Here is a 17,741-nt window from a genome sequence, read left to right on the forward strand (position 1 = left end):
CAGCTGGGTCCTGGTGTATCATCTTCTTGGCTTGAACTGGATAAGCGAGTCTTTAAACAGCATAATAAATAGGCAGTAATTACATTCTTGCATAAGTTTTCAGATGAGCCATTGTTTTTAGTACAACCTAGGAAACTTTGGTAATTTGCTTGTATAAAATGAAAAGGCCAATATATGAAAGCATATAATAATAGGATTTCAAAAGTGATAGTGAGAAGAATTTACCTCCTGTATTTGTGAATCACTTTGGGGTTTTTTATTGGCTTTAGTCAACAGTTTATGAACTTTGAAAGTAACTTCTGAATGACATCCTTTGTGTTTATCATAATTCTAATGTGTTTTGATTACACACTGCATTAACCTCTGCTTAAATCAAGCTTATTAATCGTGCTGAGAAAAGGTCGTTAACATCTCCCAGACCAAATGCCAAATCTTCAGCTAATTATAGCTAATTCATTAAAATGATGTGACCTGTTTCCACTGGGATGTAATCCAGAATGTAACTCTTGGCTTCTTTTAGTCTTATAAAGTCTGTATCCTGAGCTGTTTTGAATTTAGAGGACATACAGATCTTTTTTTATATTAAGCTTGCTTGAAATTTATCGCATCATACTTACCCACTAAATGATGAGATTGCTAAAAAAACCCAAAACAAACAGAAAAAGCTCTCCTGTTAAATTTTTCTCTGTTAGCAGAACATCTATTTTCCTCCTTGGGTCTTTACATGCCCTTTGTATACAAAGGTATGCCCTGAGTCTTCTGCTATAATAGCGTTTGCTTATTTCTGCAATAGTATGGGAGGGAGCAGAATTGCCAGCTAAGCAGAACCAAAGGGGCTGCTTAGAATACTAGCACTGCCCTTGACATCCTGGTCAGTGGTTAAATGGATACTTACTCCTGGGAAGAGGAGGAGGCCCAGATTATTGTTCAGGTTAGGAGATCATAGGCCTCTTGTGAAAGACGGTGCTGGGGCATTTTTCTTCCTATGAATGTCAGGCTGTTCTCTAAGTATAAATGATGTGAGCCATTGATTTTTCTCTTCTAAAGCCTCTTCTCCATTTCTTGCAGACACACCAGCTGGATCACTCTGCTCACTACCTGCGTCTTAAATTCCTGATTGAAAACCAGATCCAATTTTATGTACCAAAGCCAGAAGAGGACATCTATGAACTGGTAATGCTACCTACTGAGTAAAATTAAATGACACTTGGTAGGACACTATTAATTAGTGTTTATCTGACAGTTGTAATATTCAGAGTTATGCTTTTTAACTTGCAATTATAGTGCTTTGCAGACCATAGCAAATTGGCCTAAAGTAAATTAATCTCTCCAAACATTTAATCTTAAGGAGAGAGTTTCTTTTTAGCTTACATCTGTGCATGCATGTGTCTGTGTGGAAGAGAGAGAAACAGCCACAGGTAATGTGTGAAAGTCACCGTAACATACACTTAAGCTTAACTTCTCTCAAGGTTGTTTTTTCCTGTTGTTCATATTGTCCTCGGTGGTTTTAAAGACATGGTGTTGAGGCCTGAGTATTTCTTGTTCAGATCACTTTGCCTGATTTTTAAAGAGGGAACAAAGGCACAAGTCATTGATTTTTTGTAGTTTGTTTGTTTGGGTTTGGTATTTTTTTTTTTCCTAAATGGGAAGGTAAATGTTGAGGTTAAAAAGCTCTGGAGTTATGTGTGAGAAGATACCTTCCTAATTGCTTCAGCTGGATGTTTTCATATCATTCATCTCAAAAGCAGACTTCAAAGGAATTTTGAAATAAGAGATTAAAAAAAAGACCAAACAGAATTAGTGTCATGCTTTAAGTCTATGATTTTACACATGCATGCTGAAAAGCTTTTTAAAGTCCTTTTCATTGGTGGCTGTTTTATTTATAAAAAGTAAAACTTTTCCAGTTACGGAAGCTTTTGTTCATTTAGTAAAGAAGTTCTGGGATTTGCCATTAGCAGTGTCAACAAAATAGAGGGAGAAAATGCTAGTGAAGTGCTAAGATTAGAAGTGAATTATATAGTTGGGAAAATTAAAACTCAGAGGAGACAGATTTTAGCTTTTATTGCCTGGAAGGACTTTGGTGACTTGTCTTATGTTGAGAGGATGTAGGATTGACATAGTCATCATTTATTGTTTATTCTGAAAAAATGAAATTAAACCAAAGCTCTGCAGTCAGTGAGACTATGTATGTGCTGAAAGATTATATTATAGATCAATGCTACAGGGTTGTATCTAATTTAGTAACATTCAGAAAACACACATTTGTATGTTTGCTTGTGTGTGTGTGCTTGTTTCATGAGAAAATTTGAGTTACTTTGTTTAAGTGTTTAATTAAATGATTCTGGTGCCATATGATAAAAATAATACCTCTGGTTTTGTAGTCTCCTGAATAGCTGTTTATGGTATTGTCCAATGTTGATATCACCTTTCTAGAGCTATCTTCCATCTACTAAAATGCTTTTACAGACGTACAGTACTTCAGTAAAGTAATTTCTTGGGATGATACCCCTTTTTCTTGCAGAATATATCAGATATATTTAAATAAGAAATGGAGATTAAATATCCATATTCCATTCCTTTCCTAAACATTAACGGTGACGCTTTGTGTACTGACACAGTCTTTCAGAAATTCATGAGCTCAGTTTATTATGTGTTAAAAATGTTACTAAGGCATCAGGGGAGAGTATTTAACATTAGGTGCTGTACCAGGCATCTATACTTTTAAGCACCTTCTATTGAAAACTAAGTGTTGGAGTGTTTTGGCTGAAGCTTGACATGCCAGACTTTTTACTTTGGGTCAGATGGCACGTCTGGATGGAAGGAGGAGACCAGAGGCCTCCCTGAAAATCTTCCAGGTAGGATGAGGCTGGGGTGAAGGCATTGAGGCTACTGAAAAAGGTAGCCCTGGCAAAGGGTGTTGGGACATGACCAAAAGTAGTAGAGGGAAAAGGGGCAAGGAAGGGAAAATCTTGAGGAGGGGGAAACCATAATGATAATAATAATGTTAATAGCAGTAACAATAATAATAATAAATAAAAATAATAACCCAAAGCTGCTACGAGAAACACTATGAGGGATTGGAGCGGCTCCAAGGGGCAGTGCTGCTGCTGTCGGGAAGAAATCCTGTTCCTGAGTACTCCTGATGCCTACCAACCCCCCGGGATGCTCCAGGCATTGCTATCAAACCTCTCCATGCAGATCCCTGGGCCCCACGCCGGGGCCAGAGGGGGTTTCCCCAAAGAGCCCCTGGTGCCTGCTAGGCTGGCAGCTTCGTGGCGTGAGCCACCGTAGCCCAGACACGCTGCCTGCCCCTGGTGTCGGGGCAGCGGGTCCGTGGGGCACAGAAAAGCAGGCAGCACCCCGGGGCTGCTGTCAGACTGGCTCTCTGGTTTGGGCAGCTCGGCTGCAGTCTGTGCATCCCAGTTATTTGCCTCCTGTTCAATAGAGGTTCTTGCTTGAAAAATGCTTGGGGATGCAGGCAGAGGGCGGCTCCCCCGTCCCTGCCAGAGCTTGCCAGCCCTCTGCCTTGGTGCTGGTCCTGCACGCTCAGTTTAGATGGCTGCAGGGATCAGTTTTGTTCTGAAAATGCTGCTATTTTCACTCCTTCTTTTTCTTTCTCCTCTTTCTAAAACCCTTGGTGAAATCTATCTGAGATTTTTGTAAATGTCATTCAACTGTTTTTCAAGTTCTGAACAATATGTTCCTATATTTGAAAACTGCATTTAAAAAATATAGCTAGCATGGAACCCTCATTTAATTTTACATTTTATTTTACTATATACAACCATTGAAATGGGTACATAACTGTTCCTGTAATACTTAATATTTGCAGTTAAACAGATGCGTAAGTGCTGGTATAAGCAGAAGATAAAATCATATTTTTATTAAGGAAACCCTTTACTAATGAGTTACTTTCCTTTTTTAAAGAAATTGTTTAAATACTTAATTCCAAACACTAATGTCACTTGGTTTTAAAATATTAATTATTGTGAATTGCTTTTTTACACACTTATACCAGCATGTAAACAAAATTATTATTTACCTGTGGGCTCTTGTTCACCTGTGGGTATGATTTTTTCCAAAGACAAAAGGATGGTTTATTACTTAGGTGCTAGCCCGTGCTGCGGAAAAAATAGCTTCAAACCTGTGCTGAGCCAGAGGTGTCCAGTGTGTCCAGACTGTTTTACAAGAAGTAAGTCAGGGATGACTCCCAGAGATGTCAGCTCAGAGCCTCTAAATACCTGATACTGTCTGGAAAAGTGGGTTTGCCCAGCCTCAGGTGGGATGATGGGCCCCAATACAAGCTCCTTTGTTCGGAGCTGGGGGCAGGACCCAGGTACAATAGTCAGCCACACAAGGCAGGGGAACTTAAGTGATTTAAAAGCACAAAATGTGTGAGCTGTGGTGGAAGGGTGTAGCCCTGCTGAGGGGTTGCTTGGCTCCTGAAAGACAGGGTGAATTATACCTGCTTGCGTAGGCTTCTGGGTTATTACCTAGGTGTGGATTTGTGCTGGTCTCCCAGGAAGGATGTTAATGATCATTTCAAAGACTTGGAGGGCTCTTCTTGGTACAAATAACTATAAACTTGTTAAAGGTAATATTACATGCTAGGGAAGAGCTGTATATCAAATCTGATAGTCTTCTAGCAATTAATAAATGTATTTAAGAAACAAAATCCCTCCTTGTGATTTTAATACTATTGAAAAATTGAATCCATGCAATGTCTTAATCAAAATAATATAAAAATGTTAAATGATGACTACCTATAAAATATGAAAACAGGAATAGAAGCTCTGTTTCTTGTGCACTCAAGATGATATTGACCGAGTGAAATAGATGTACCCTTGCTTTTATGATGGTGGTAGTAAAAGACTGCATCCTCTTCTTTAACTGTTTTCTAACAGTAAAGCTTAGTGACACTACTAATACATCTCACACATGTGGAGAAAAAATGTTTGATAAATAATGACCACAGTCTGTTTCTTCCACCTGCAATCAAAAAACCACAATCTGTTCAAAGTGATTACTATTGATGTGTAATATTTTTGTTGTTTGTTTTTTTTTTTTCAGCTGTACAAAGAAATAGAAATCTGTCAGAAAATTACACAGCACATTCAAATAGAGAAGTCTGATGCATCTTCAGATATTTATGGTGAGTTTCTCCTTGGTTTGTTTTTAGTTTTCTACCAAGTCAGTTCTAGTGTGAGCAGGCTCTTGCTTGCTATTCACTGATACACCCGAAAGGCCTGTTGAACACAGTAAGAAAAGCACATCTGATTCTTGTGCCATCCACAGAAAGCTCGCTCCCCTGCCCTGAAGCAGGACAGTTTTATTTGTAGTGCACTGAATGCTGTTTTTCCTGGCGGCTCAAGCTGTAAGATGTGCAGCTCTGATGAGAGCTACGGTAGCAGAAAGGACAAATGTTTTCTTGTTCTCTTTCTCGAAACACCACCTGCAGAGGTTGTGCAACTGAGTGCTGGTGGAAAACAGCATCCTTTGGCAGTTGTCACATCTTACGTGAATGCCTGCATCCCGGCGTTGGCTTGGGAGAGGGCTGCTGCTGTCTCTTGCCGCTGCTATCAGGCTAGAAGGCTTTCCCCCCATCACTCCTTCCCCCAAGCGTGATGGCAGGGATGCAGCCAAGCGCATCGCAGTGGGTGGGAGGCACCCTGAGGTCTGAATCTGGGCAGCTGTCCCAGGAGAGGCTGCCTGGTCCCTTTCCCCGCCCGCCAGGGGCACGCAAGGTGGGTCCCTGTCTCTCCCCGACGTTCCTGAGGCTGGGGGAGCCTGGCTGCAGTGCACACCCAGCCCTTGAGGATGCACCATGGACTCACAGAGCCAGAATCTGACATGTTGTACGGATCTGTGCATAAAACATAAAGCAGATGAAGTCCTACCTGTGTAATTTCAGCAAAATCCCTAATCTTTATATGGGAGTGGTCATATTTCTTATCTTTCAAGTATTTCAAGTTACAGACCTCCAGCCGGGCGAGTTTGCCCTTTGGTCTGGCAATTACAGTACTGTAGTGTATTTTAAAGTTATTTGTGCAGCCTACCCTGTGGGAAGCCAATCTGCATCTTTTTACTGTTTATCTGTTTTAATGACTAGAATAATTCTGAATCCCCAAACTGCTTATTATACAGCTGCAGGCCATTTGAATATTGAGCAGTGGTACTGACTGTGGTTTGAATATTGAGGGCATAAGAAAGAAATATTAACCATCACAGTGATGGCCCTAGGTTTGATAATTATGCTGTGCCTGAAAGCACTGGAGGAATTAGGGGTATTGTGGCATTTTATGTATATTTCTTTTTCTTCTATTTTTTTAAGTGATAGATGGGAAAGACCGTGAAATGCACTGTCATGTCCTGTGAAATGAGATCAGCTCTGTAGGACATGGGACGGGTATGTTCACTGGCTCCCACCCTGCAGGGCATGAATGCTAAGTTGGACCCCCAAAAAGCTGACTTTGCTGTCATTGAAAGAAAATGGCAAAACTTACTTTGACTCTTAATGGCAGCAGAATTTCTGTAGTCTGTACGTGTCTCATAGAACCAGTACTATGTGTTTGTACAGTGACAAGTGTGTGCTGAAATACGTGTGTAGGGGGGAGCAGAGGTGAAGTGTTGATCCTGTCTTGGTGCTGGGGAAGGCTGGGGTTCCCACTGAGATCCTTTTCCATCCCGTATGTTAGGCCCATTTGAGTTTTTAGTTCTTTTAGTCTCTTTACAGAATTATCATTGCCAGTACTTACTTTTACAATCCAGAGAGAAAGCTACAGCACATTCTCAAGCTATAGCAACACAGAGATGAGAGCTTTAAAGTTTCGGCATAGGTTCTTTTTAACAGGATTGCTTATAAAGGTTCTTGCTGCTGGTTTTGTTTTGAAAAGAACCTAAATCAATAACGTGACCACCCAGCCTCCAAGCATCTAAGCACCTGTGTAAGACTTTGTGTGAGCAGGGCTACCTTTGAGGTTGGTTCTCAGTCAGCTGGGCAGTGCCTGGGGCTCAGCCCCTCACAGGCACTTCAGCAAGTGCTGGGAACAGGGTCAGGAGCCCGTACGGCAACCAACGTCGAGGGCGCTAAGGGGCTTTTTATTCTGATGGTTACTTGTTTTTTCTGTGCAGCTTTGTTCAAGACTTCTCATACTTCTGGCCCGTTTTAAAAACATTTGTCTAAATTCCCTGTGCCTTGATTCCTCCAGAAGAACTAGAAAAGTCTTCAGTCTTCAGTTTGAAAATGGACGAGATTATGAAAATCATTAGTGACATTACCTGCTGCTGTTGCTAGTATTCCAGCTATAGCAATAATAATACTTGTAAATCGTCTTGAATTTTCAGGATACTTCACAAGCAGCTATTCATTAATCCCGACAGTTTAGACTTAGTGCTGTTATCTCCATTTAACAGACATGGTATCAAAGGTAGGGAGGTGAAACACTTTCACTAAGGGTGCAGTTAGGCCAGTTCAGCTCACTAGCTTGGCAGAAGGATAAGATAATACAGTAAGTGAATAGCTGTCTGCTGACTTTGCAAGCTGTTTTGGGCCAGCTAAGAGATCCTGGTGCAGGGGAGGGGACAGAGCTGCCCCTTCAGGCATTATCAGGCCCTCGGCGCAGCTTTGCCATCATGCCTGAGCATACTATGCTTGCAGGTGGCATACAGAGGATGGAGCAGAGCATTTCAGGGAAAGCTCAGCTGGGAATATTTTGTAGCCTGTGGTAAGAGGCATGCCTGGAGTGTCTGGCCAGCATGTTGGACCTTGCCAGTGTTAGATCTGTCAATGTGATCCAGTTGCTGATGCCTGGACGCATACATTCTTGCCTCTTTCACTGATACCAGCCTCTTTGAAAAGGTTTTGTGGGCAGGAATCAGGGTACACCAGCGGTAAGAACCTACTGCTTCCAGCTCCTGTATGTGCCGGGAACATACTGGCATTTTTGTTAGCAACTGTCTGTCTCACAGGGCCGAGGTAATTTTGTGGAGGTGGATTTGTTCGGGTATTGTGCTGGGTCGGCGAGGCCATGTGCACTCATAGATGCAGACTTTTGTTCTCCTGTCATCAAAACTTTGCGGTGAAGAAAAGGCTCTGTCTGGGTCACCACCCATCTCTTCACACCTGTGTTTCAGAGTCCATGCACAGTTTGATAATAATCTTTTTGGCAGTGATGCCAGCTTATGCAATCGCTGTTGCTCCCACCCACTCCTGCCCTTCTTCTCATGCAATGCCAGTACACGTGTTTGTGTGGAGCACCTGCAGAATTCAGACAGATGGAAACTGTACATTCCTACTGTGCATGTGTATATACAAACTACACATACAGATATATATACACAGGCACACTTGAGCAAGGTATTTCTCATCTGGATGAGTTGCCTGCTCTACTTTACTACATGGCAATGAAAGCACTGGCACCAGGACTGCGGTGGGACAGGCATGCTCCTTCAAATTGTTTACAAGATCCAGCCACCATCACAACTGCAGAAATAAAATAGTTTATCCATACCTGGGGTATGGTCACATACCCTGTCTGTGGAGGGGTTAAGGGTGTTTGTGAAATGACTGTTTCAAGGCTGTTGGCAGTTGCCCATCTCTCATCTCTTAAAACTGATGACGTGTAATTGCTCCTTATGCCCATTCTGCCAGTAATTACTGCTCAGGATTTATGTTTTGTTTTGTTGTTTTTTTGTTTGTTTGTTTGTTTGAAAGATGAATTAAAAAGCAAATAACTGTTCCTGCACTTATCCCCTGCACTTACCCCTGACAGATTGGAGGAGGAAGAGGTCTTCTCATGGAAGAGAATGGGAGCTTGGGACTGCTTGGGTGTGCTAATCTCTTCACAGTTAGCCACAGCAAGAACTTGGGATGCAGCTCAGCCTTGTTTTAACTGTATGGTAGTTGGCTGCAAAGCAGCATTTCGGTTGCAAAAGGGTGATGGTAGTAGTAATTGATAATTTGTGCTGACTCAAACTGTGGTTCGGGCATGCTCCGCTGTCCTTCTGGTTAAGCATTTTCCAGGTAGGCTTTGTGGTGATGACAACCAATAACAACTATATTTTACAGCTGCTCTTTTGTTTAGTTGAGAGTCTTTCTCTCTGCCAAAGTTGGTGTGTTGAGTAAGCTTCACAAATTTAATTTTATTCAGGCTGAGGAGCTCGCACACAGATTCCAAGTAGCTCAGTAAGTCATGAAGGGCCATATGCTCCTCACTTCTAGGCTGACACATCCTTCCCCCTCATTTCTTTTTTTTTTTTTTTTTTTTTTTAATGATGGATGAAAAAATAACTTCTCATCCATAAGCATCAACTTGAAGGGACTCCTAAAGCCAGAATAGGTTCCCAGTACATCTGTACCTCTTGGCTGGTGGCTGATTCCATGTCAAACCCCCGGAGGTTTGTAAATGTTTTTCTAGTAGGAAAAAGAGAGAGCAAATGGTCGCCTATACCCATTTAGGGAATAATGAAGTTTCAGAAGGGCAAATGTTCTGCTTTAGATAACTCTCAACAGTAAATAAACCGTATTTAACTAACCACATTGTATTTCCTTTACACATTGTTATCTCACACAGTGTCAAACACAAATGGCAAGAAAATCACCAATACCAAAAGTAACAGTACCGTTTGTGCTGTTTAAATTAAGGCTGTGTCAGTGCTTCCATTATAAGGCTGTTCTGTGGTTCTGTAGCACAGCTATGAAATGTGTGCTGAGTTGAAACTTGGCAAATAAGAGGTTGTGCCAGTGGCAGCTGAGAAAAGAAAAGGGAAAGTGGCATTTTTACAAACTTGTCCACTCCGGGAATTTCAAAAAGTAAAAGTTAGCATTCTACTTTAGCAGAAGCTGTGTGGCCTTGTCTGAATTCAGGATGGTGTGTAAGACATAGCTCTCCATTTCCTGGCTTTTGTCGGTTTGGGTCATAAACCACAGCTCTGCGCAGCTTTTGTCTGCAAACAGCAAAACCTCTTGAAGTGACCTTTCGGGGCAAGAGAACTGGAAGTCTGTTCCAATGTTTTGCAGCTGTGGTATCCTCAAGTAAAGCTGTAGATGATTTATATATATAAACTCAGAAATTCAGTTCAGGATTTTGTTAAAGCCACTTTAATTTTTTAACTTTACCTTTATGTTTGTAAAGGTTTAAGGGAAAGGAGAAGGGAGGAATTCCCAACTGCTTGCTGCAGGGATGGCACAGCCTCACCTGTAGTGTGTACAGTTGTTAGGACATGCTGGAAGTGGTTGGCTTTTTCTAAACATCTTGTTGTGTGTCTCCCTAGGTTTCTCTCTGTCCTCTGTGGAAGAAGAAGGGGTTCGTCGGCTTTATGTGAACAGCGTCAAAGAGACAGGCCTAGCTTTCAAGAAAGGTAAAAGAATTTTTAAAGTGGTTTTGTTATTGTTTGTTTAACCCTGGTATAGACCATGAGCTTGCTGGTACAGAAGCTTTATGAACACACCAAACCAGGGTCCCAGTCCAAAAGATACCCTGGTCTTTTGGGAAGGACCTTAGGTGCTGAATACATGGCTGTTCTGCTCTCAGGATCAGCTAGGCTATATAGTTGACCTCTTGATTTTGAGTTGCTGTGTATGTAGCAGGGTCAGCATGTCCCTTGAAGCTAGGAAGAGGAGCAGGGGCCCTCTCCAGTCAGTCACTGCAAGATAAACAGGTACAGTAGAAGTCATCATGGTGCTCTCAGTGGCTGGGATTACTGCCTCTAGTTTTGCTTCCAGACTTTCTAGGAAGCATGGTAGCACTTGGACCAGAAGCTGGCAGAGATAACTAGGCTGCCAGGCTTGACCCAAGGCAGAGCAGGATATGGTTTAACTGCAACTTACCCAAGCTGAGGTCAGCCCTGACACTGCCCTGCCTGTCCTGCTTTTCTCATTCATTGCCCTTTCCGACGTGCCAGCGCTGCTGCTCCGTCACGGAATGGGCTGGGCTGGGAGCTGGGCAGCTGGAACTGAGCTGGATTTTGAAGTATAACATGGGGAGCATGAAGAATGAGAAGGATCTCATCTCTTCATAACCCATCAGTATATACAGTCCTCAAAAACACCTTCAGAGTTTTCTGGGTGAGTGGTTATGTGGTCTTGCAGAGCTTATGCCACAGCTGGCTGTTGCCAAAAGCGGTGGGGGCCGGTCTCCCGCAAACTGCTCCAGCCCTTTGCCTTGTGCTGACTCTGGCACTCTGCTGAGCCTATGCAGCTCACTGTCTTGTTAGAAAACTGACATGGCAGAAATGTGTGGCAGGTTTTCTGACGCGCTAGCAAAGGGTGTTGGCTTGTGTTGCGGTGAAACAAGTGGCAGAGATGGCACAGCAGAGGGACAGGACTATGCAGACGGAAACTGGGAAGGAAGAAGCAAGGGGCAGAGGAGGGGGAACAGTTCTGGCTGCAGGAAGCCTGGAGTTTTGATCAGCTGTAACCTCTAACCCTAACTTAAGAAAACCCCATAGGTGGTTCTGGAGGCTGCTCTGTATGTTTATTGAGCTTGAAAAGACCATCTTTCTCTCCTCATCCCACCTCAGCCCCATATGATTCCCTGGCTGACAGGATGGGGTTTCTGCCAAAAACCCTGAACGGGAGCTGGGGAGCGGCTCTCTACCAGCCTGCCACAGAGGAATAAAACTCTGCATTCTTTTTGTGTGGAGCAAGGAGAATATTGGGGGGCATTTGTTCATCAGGGTTTCCTCATTTTGCTTTTAGAAAATATTTGAGCGACAGTTTAAATGAATGCATGAACACAGACTGCCTCCTGTGGGGCTGAAATGCTAAAACACACTTTCAGTGGTATATTGCTCTTCATAATTGATATAAAAAGCCACTTTTGTATGAATAGTATTTAGCAGAATATTATGACAAGATACCCATAGTTAGCAGAAAGCAGGGAGGAAAACTCTCTCTTCCTCCCATTATTTACATTCATGTTTGCATTTGACTGCACTTCCTATAGTAAGTCTAACCAAAAGAGAGACAGTATTTAATTTTCAATCCTTTCTCCAATTAGAAAACTTAAATTTTATTTTCTCCTAATAACTTTTATGATTTATCTTTTTTTTTTTTTTTTCTGCTGGTCTGCATTAGCTAGTCAACACTGTTGAAATTTGAGGTTCTTGATTGTACTGAGACAGACATGATGCTTTATCCCAAGTGATTCAAAACAAGGATTACAAAGAGTAAATGAAGCTCCAGATACGATGTTTATGGTTGCAGGCATATTAATGTACTACTATTATGACATGACATCAATAAGTAGAATGAATGAAATAATGTGAAATGCTTGACTTGCTTTGTTTTGTCCTTGTTTCAAATACGATTTTATGGTCCATTTACTTTGTAGCTATTCTATTTAGTTCATTTTATTCTCTCCAAAACTGCATGCCACACTACAGTTTCTGGGCACAATTACATGCATTTAGAAGGATCTCAATTTTCCTAAAGAAGATTGATGCTCTTTAACACCCTCCCTTCCACATTCCTTTCTTGAATGTGGGTAGGTAATCTGTTTCCTGGAGGATGCAGCTGAGCTCTGCTTGCAACTCAGTCTTACTGAGTCAGGCCTTCCGTCTGGACTTTAGGGGTGGCAAGACTTGCCCTTTGCATGATTGCCCAGCCAGAGGACTACATGCCAGCCCCACAGAGCAGCTCTTTCGACCCTGTAAATTCCAGCTTTCATCTCTGTAAATGCCAGGACGGTGACTGGGATGCCACGGCAGTCCCACCACTCCTGGGGGGATGCCTGCGGGGGACTGCCAGCATCACCCTCCAGTGGAGACAAAAGCTGCAGCGGCAGGAGCAGCTCTGACCATCAGGGCTGTCAGCACCGGCGTGCCCTGGCATGGTGCTGCCTGCCTGACCCTAAAGATTATTTGGGATTAAACCCTGGTGCAGCTGGCTGTTGCTAGTCGGAGAGTGGGCCTGGCTGGCTGAGTGGAAGGTCAGGTGTCCTGCAGCACCTCGAGGGCTGCACGTCGTCTGTCAGCATCGCTGTGTCACCCCTGAAGCGAGCGGGAGTCAACTGTTCCCTCTCTGCAGATCCCCTTTTCCCTTGGGTGCTGGTGCTATAAGTAACTCCTGAAATCAGATTGGAAAAAAAACATTACTAATTTACCAAGTGCTAAAATTTGCCTTTTGAAGATCTGTGTGCTAGGACATGTTTCAGAGAGGGCCAGAGAAGAGGCTCTCTGAAGTCCTACACCATACAGCCCAGCTGAGTGGGAAACATTTCCTCTCATTGTAGGTGTATGGGTAGGTGACCACTTCAAATAAAAGCTTTCACTTATAGGGAAAGTTGAAAGAAAGTATCAAGCCAGCCCAGCTACTCCATCCTTCCCCCATGCTGTGTGCAGCACCTCAGAAGTCTGACTGTCCTTCAGTATATATTTATTTATGAGCAATGTGTTGTGCAGGGTGGCTTGCTGTACAGCGACTGTTCCCTTGCAGAGTGACATGAAGAAAAATGGGGTATCTTGTTGCTGGTACATTGTGAGGGGCTTCCTGGGCACCGTGCTCTTAGGGATGATACTGGAGTACCAGCCTGACAACCGGTCCTGCAAAAGTCCATCAACTTTCAATATCATTAGCAGTCATAAACGTTTACTTTATGTCTAGACATAACACTGCCTGGCACTTCAGAAACACCTGCTGAGCTCCTTGATGTTTGTGGGTAACAGAAACATTACTGTGCAAGTCTTACCTGTTCCCTTCTGTGTTGCAGGCCTGAAAGCTGGTGATGAAATTGTGGAGATTAATAATAAAGCTGCTGAGGATCTGGACTCAGCTTTGCTGAAAGATGCCCTTGTTCAGTCTTCGCTGTGTCTTACCGTGCGCACCTATCCTGAGATAGAGGAAGGGCAGAAACTAATGCAGCAACCACCACGTCGCTTGGAAAACCCGTCTGACTTGAGCGACGGCACACTGGCATTTGCTGGGAGCAACCAAGGTATTGGGTTCAATGTAGAAATTGCCAGGAGGAGGATTCACGCTTACAGTGTGCTGGTGTAATCCCACCGATCCCTGCATGTAGCTTCCATGGTGGAAGTGAGAGGAATTACAGTCTGAATGCGCTGGGCAGATAATACCTGGGGGCTCTGGAAGCTGTAAGGTATAATCTGCAGTAGCAATGAAGGATGACTGTGTATGCAGTTGGGCTGTGAAATATGTGTCATCGCCAAATGCATGTCACATCATCTAGCAGAGCCTACAGTGAGTCGCAGAACTAATTGCTCACTTCTGGGCTCCTCAGGAGGTGCCTTTACCTCTGGATTTGCCCACAGGATACAGTTATGGCAGGGAAGGAAGATGGGGTAAGCATTCACCTTCTCTAGGATTAGCCAGGAGCACAGGAGCCCTGTGTGTTTGATGAGACACATAAATAACTCACAGGGACAGTTCAAAACACCTAAAGGTAGGGATTGACATTACAGCCAAACGTATCTAACTGGTCCCACAGCACACTGGAGTGGGGAGGGGCACTCCTGCCCACCACGCCACCCTATTCAGAGAACTGAACTGGCAGAAAATTAATCCCTAGCAAATGTGAATTGTTTGCCACTAGTTTAGTTTCTTGAACCAGCTGAGGACAAGCACCCGTGCTGGGATAAAAGAAATGGCTGCAGAACAGCAGGACAGCCCCCTTGGTGGTTGGTAGCCCTTACCTCCGTACGACAACAGCGTTGGGAATTGCATTGGGACAGCAGGACAGCTCCTGCACCATGTCTCCTCTTATTTGCCTGCTTGGTGAAGTCTTACTTGCCGGCTTCTAAATGCCCCACCCTGTACTCAAACCCAGAAGAGGATACTGGATGTACCTGCTTGCTTTAGTTTTTTTGAATAATTTAAAATACAGGAAAAATCAATAGAATGGCCAGAAAGAGGTAGTTTCTAGGTAATGAAAACTATCCTGAACTGAGGTAAATTTTGACTTTCAGTCAAAAATAAATGGCATCTGAATATGTCAAAATACTTTGTTTTCTCCCCAAAGTAACGGTTTGAGAAATGTCAAAATATTTGTTTTGACAGCTATGAAACAGTTTTGTTTTGGGCATTTGGAATAAAAACCTGGAGTAGGGGCGGGGCTGTTAATGCACATCAACAGTGTTAGAGTCAGACTTCTCCCAGGACTTGTCTCTGATTGCTGCAATCACTGGGTGTAGGGGCCCCTGGGATGAGTCTAGGTGCAAACTGGAGCTAACCCAGCAGCAGTGTGAGTGCATTAGCATGATGCTGAGCTGGAGCAAATGAGCCACAGTGAAAGATAGTTTGCTTGGGCTCAGAACCAAGCTGACTCATGTCTGCCTGCAAAGGGTCAGGGAGGTACAGCCTGCCTTTCAACATTTCTAGATGCTGCTCTGTTTTTGCTTGAAATATTTACTGAAAGTGATCTAGCAAAAATGCCATTGTTCAGGTGACAGGAACACATCAGGGGAAAGGGAAGACTGGACCCCTACTGTGACTTTCGGGGAGTGTGATATTCACAGCAAGTAGAATAGCGTGAACAACAAAGCTTAAAAACAGCTTATTTGAAAATACCTCTGAGGGGACTGATAAAAGCAACCTCATGTAAAATGTGGGATAAATCCCCAAAGGCAGTTAAACATTTTCAGAAGGACAGTTTTCCCTTTTAATTTTCATTGAACTTTTCCCAGTTAGGCTTTTGTGCTAAAAAACTGAGCTTGTCTTGTACATTTTCGTAGCTGGCCACAAGATGCCCCCATTTCCTACTTAACACCAGCTCTTTGCCACTCCATCCTTTTGGCCTTGACAGTGCTTTTTCACTGGATCGGCAAGGGCTGAGTCCTTGTACCCTGAGTTTTCACTGAAGTGAGTGTCTGCTCTGGGTGCAAAGAACTGGGAACTGGGACTTTTGTATTTATGCAACATAGTGATTTCTAAGGCAGAGCACTCACATTTTCTAACATCGGGTCTCAACAGCTGGTCTCAACAAGCAGTTTCTGTGCCACTGTCAGTTCGCTGCATCATTATTTTGAGGGTCTTTGAGGAGTCCTTTTTCTTGCTGAGGGTGAGCCAGTGCAGGGTTTGCCAAATACGTCTGAAGAGCCTAGTATTTGCCTTGTAACATTGTCCAGTAATAACCCTGCGTGCCCCATGTGAATTGAAGCCATAGGATGGGGCTGCTGGTGGACATGTCACGGCAAAATCAGACCTCCTATCTCTCCTGCTTTGTAGACACGACTTCCTTTGTGCTGCTCTTGACTTGAGTCATGTCTGTCCTCCTTTGTAAGCTTCTCCCGAGCTGGGTTTTTGTGGTTATTGCAGTGGCATGGAATGGCTGCATGTTTTCCCACCTCCTGCAGGGAGCATGCGAACTGTCTGGTGGGAACAAAGCGCATCCTTAAATAGTTCCCTAGGACCAGGGCTAAGCTTTGGGGCTTCCTTTTCCCTTCAGATTTCTCTTGGTACAGCTGCCCTTCACTTTTGGTGTGCTGTAGTCAGCTCCTTTGCTCTCTCTTTCAGGCGACAGGCAGCACAGAAGCTAGGGCTCTCTTGACATTTGCTTTCCTTCAAAATGCAGCAAATTCTGAGGTGGGAATCGCCTTCATTCCTCCTCAAAGGGGGAGAACTAAGAAATACTTCTGTAACCAACAGACACAGCACAGTGGCTCATCAGCAGATGTGCAGGTGTCTCTGGCAGCGTCTGAAAGAGCCCATAGTTGCCATATGAAACACACCTCTAAAGAACGATGTTAAGACAGTATTAAAAGCTAAACAACGCTGATGCTCTAATTTGGGATGACTTAGCCTGAGGTGGGAGTGAAGTCAAGGGTCTGCACCCAGGTGTGTGATTGGGAGGCAGGTGTTTTGCTCTTCCCCATCAATTTATCTCTATTTAGGTGTTTGTAGAATACAGTGTTTTACTGAAGCCTTTCTTCTTCTGGCCTTGTGCTTTTTCAGGGATTCGTTACCTAAAATGGGATACACATGAGATTTTAAAATGGGGTATGTGCTTTTATTTGGGATGTTGTGTCTGTATCTTAGGTATCTGGTCTTGGCTCCACAGCTTCTTGTAGAGAGCAGTCAAGCATGAAATACCCACTGACCCATTTATTTGTGTGATTTGCTGATTACTGGCAGTTTGTCTGGCTAGGCAAATCAGCTCAGTAATTTCTGTTATATGTTTTATTTATAGCATGCAGATTTTTAATTTGGTCCTGAAATAGTGTAGCCCCCCTTTCAGCAGGGGGATGAAACGTTGCTGGGCAAGAATGCCAGCAGGTTTAAATCACCTGTAGGCACATCCATCCTCCAGAATTTCAGGGTCTGGTTGACCGATCACGCTGATGTCCTATCATTATCTTCACTGGCACTTCTTCATTGGCTATGAAGGCAGCAAAAGGTAGACTTACTGTGTGAGGCAAATCATATCGTGCATTTTCAACAGAAAGATGCTGTGTTACGTTTTTTTAAAGGAAGCTTTCTTAATGCCTTGTTACTCAGTGGGAGGCTTGCCTGGAGCAAAGCAGGGCTGTGTTTCTGGGAGCAGACCTCCCTGAAGTGACTGACAGCACCCCTGTTAAATAGGATGTCTCTAACAGCTGTTTAATTATCTGGAACTACCTTGTATACACTGAGGTTGGGGCTAAAGCTGCAAATCAGCTCTGTGGCAGTGGTTACTTCATTGTGTTTACTTAACAGGTTATTCTTGAAATGACCTTGGATTTTATATCTCTAATTGATGTGAAAAATATCATCTTGGCTATGATATATACTTTCCCTTCGGAATTTGTGC

The 17,741-nt window shown here is 43.4% G+C and overlaps 1 protein-coding gene across 10 annotated transcripts in view; it reads left to right on the forward strand.

The window, feature by feature from the left end:
- TIAM1 (TIAM Rac1 associated GEF 1) overlaps positions 1-17,741 on the forward strand; it is a 188,683-nt gene that overhangs the window by 141,089 nt on the left and 29,853 nt on the right. For all 10 annotated transcript variants that reach the window (XM_042788618.1, XM_042788619.1, XM_042788620.1 and 7 more), the window contains 4 exons: positions 1,069-1,173; positions 5,071-5,152; positions 10,273-10,359; positions 13,710-13,934. In XM_042788618.1, coding sequence (XP_042644552.1) covers positions 1,069-1,173; positions 5,071-5,152; positions 10,273-10,359; positions 13,710-13,934 — 499 coding nt within the window. The remainder of the gene's footprint in view (positions 1-1,068; positions 1,174-5,070; positions 5,153-10,272; positions 10,360-13,709; positions 13,935-17,741) is intronic.

Source organism: Tyto alba, unplaced genomic scaffold (assembly GCF_018691265.1).
Source record: "Tyto alba isolate M040663 unplaced genomic scaffold, T.alba_DEE_v4.0 Super-Scaffold_14, whole genome shotgun sequence".
In the NCBI taxonomy this organism is placed as follows: domain Eukaryota; kingdom Metazoa; phylum Chordata; class Aves; order Strigiformes; family Tytonidae; genus Tyto; species Tyto alba.